The sequence below is a fragment of the Wasmannia auropunctata genome, unplaced genomic scaffold (genome assembly GCF_000956235.1).
Source record: "Wasmannia auropunctata unplaced genomic scaffold, wasmannia.A_1.0 LD294825.1, whole genome shotgun sequence".
Classification (NCBI taxonomy): domain Eukaryota; kingdom Metazoa; phylum Arthropoda; class Insecta; order Hymenoptera; family Formicidae; genus Wasmannia; species Wasmannia auropunctata.
In genome coordinates, this window is record NW_012068065.1 from 1 (window position 1) to 1,071 (window position 1,071).

The following is a 1,071-nucleotide window of genomic DNA, read 5'->3' on the forward strand; positions in this document are numbered from 1 at the left end:
AGACGTGTGCTCATAAGAAAAAGAAATATTTGAAAAATCGATAGTAACTTTAAACAGACAAATTGAAAGCTACAGTATTTAGTAATTAATTCAGTAATAAACAAATTTTCTTAAAGGCACACTAATAGGGACACTTACCCTATACACACACATATACATGTATATATACAACTAATCAATAATTAATAAATTACTAAATACTTACATTCGCTCTTTCTGCTGCATTCGCTGACAAGACTATCATCACTATCATTTAAAAGTGGAACGTTTAATAACTCCTTTTCTATGTCACAGTCAGTTTTAAAAGCTTTGAGTTTATATTTCTTTGTGTCAGAAAGTGATCTTGCTTTACCGTGATCACTTTCAGTAGAATACGCATATTCTTTTGTTCCTAATTCTTTTAATTTAATCGTGGCCGATTCGTAAGTTTCTACAAACAAATTAATATTCGAAGTTGACAAATATAAACTGACATGATAAAACGAATCATTTGTTAAAATAATTAATTGATATTATACACATTATTAATTGATACTACATTGTACACAAAAATTTCGACTAAAATTCGTAATTGCAAAATATTAAATTTAAATTTATCACTGGCCTTTTCTGTCTTAAATTCTAATTATATATAATAGAAAAAATTTAACAATAACTTACTGGCATCACCTAAAATTTTTATTTCATAGGATGGCCACGATTTGGATGGTTCTGCCCTACTTTTAACAAGAGAGTATAACAACTCTACTGTTTCAGTTGTGTATGGCGGTGGCATAAAAATTGTCTTTAATTTGCCACTTGTATTATCATACATGATCCAGTCACACGGTACAATATCCACACTTCGATCTTTCTTATCTTTTGCTAGAAATTGTATAATTTTATAAAATTTTCCGGACTTTTCCATATTCTACAAAATAAATGTTATTATATTAATGAAGGAAGACAGTGAACATATTGCAATAATTAAATAATCCAGATAATCGACATTCTTATTATTTACGAAAAAGTATTAAATTGAGAAAACTAAGAAAATATTAGCAAAATGGGAGGGAGAGAGAGAGAGAGAGA

General features: G+C 28.2%; 1 protein-coding gene across 1 annotated transcript; it reads right to left on the reverse strand.

Annotated features, from left to right (window-relative positions):
• Nucleotides 1-129: 129 nt before the first annotated feature.
• LOC105461293 lies at nt 130-905 on the reverse strand. Its single transcript, XM_011707784.1, has 2 exons — nt 661-905; nt 130-430 (listed from the first exon to the last, which is right to left on the reverse strand). The coding sequence occupies exons 1-2, from the start codon at nt 812-814 to the stop codon at nt 183-185; spliced, it is 402 nt and encodes a 133-aa protein (XP_011706086.1). The 5' UTR covers nt 815-905; the 3' UTR covers nt 130-182.
• Nucleotides 906-1,071: the final 166 nt, after the last annotated feature.

Coding starts and splice junctions, on each gene's coding strand:
- LOC105461293 (XM_011707784.1), bottom strand. CDS start 814: ATGTATGATAATACAAGTGGCAAATTAAAGACAATTTTTATGCCACCG. Junction 431..660: donor AAAAATTTTAGGTGATGCCA/GTAAGTTATTGT, acceptor ATTTGTTTGTAG/AAACTTACGAATCGGCCACG.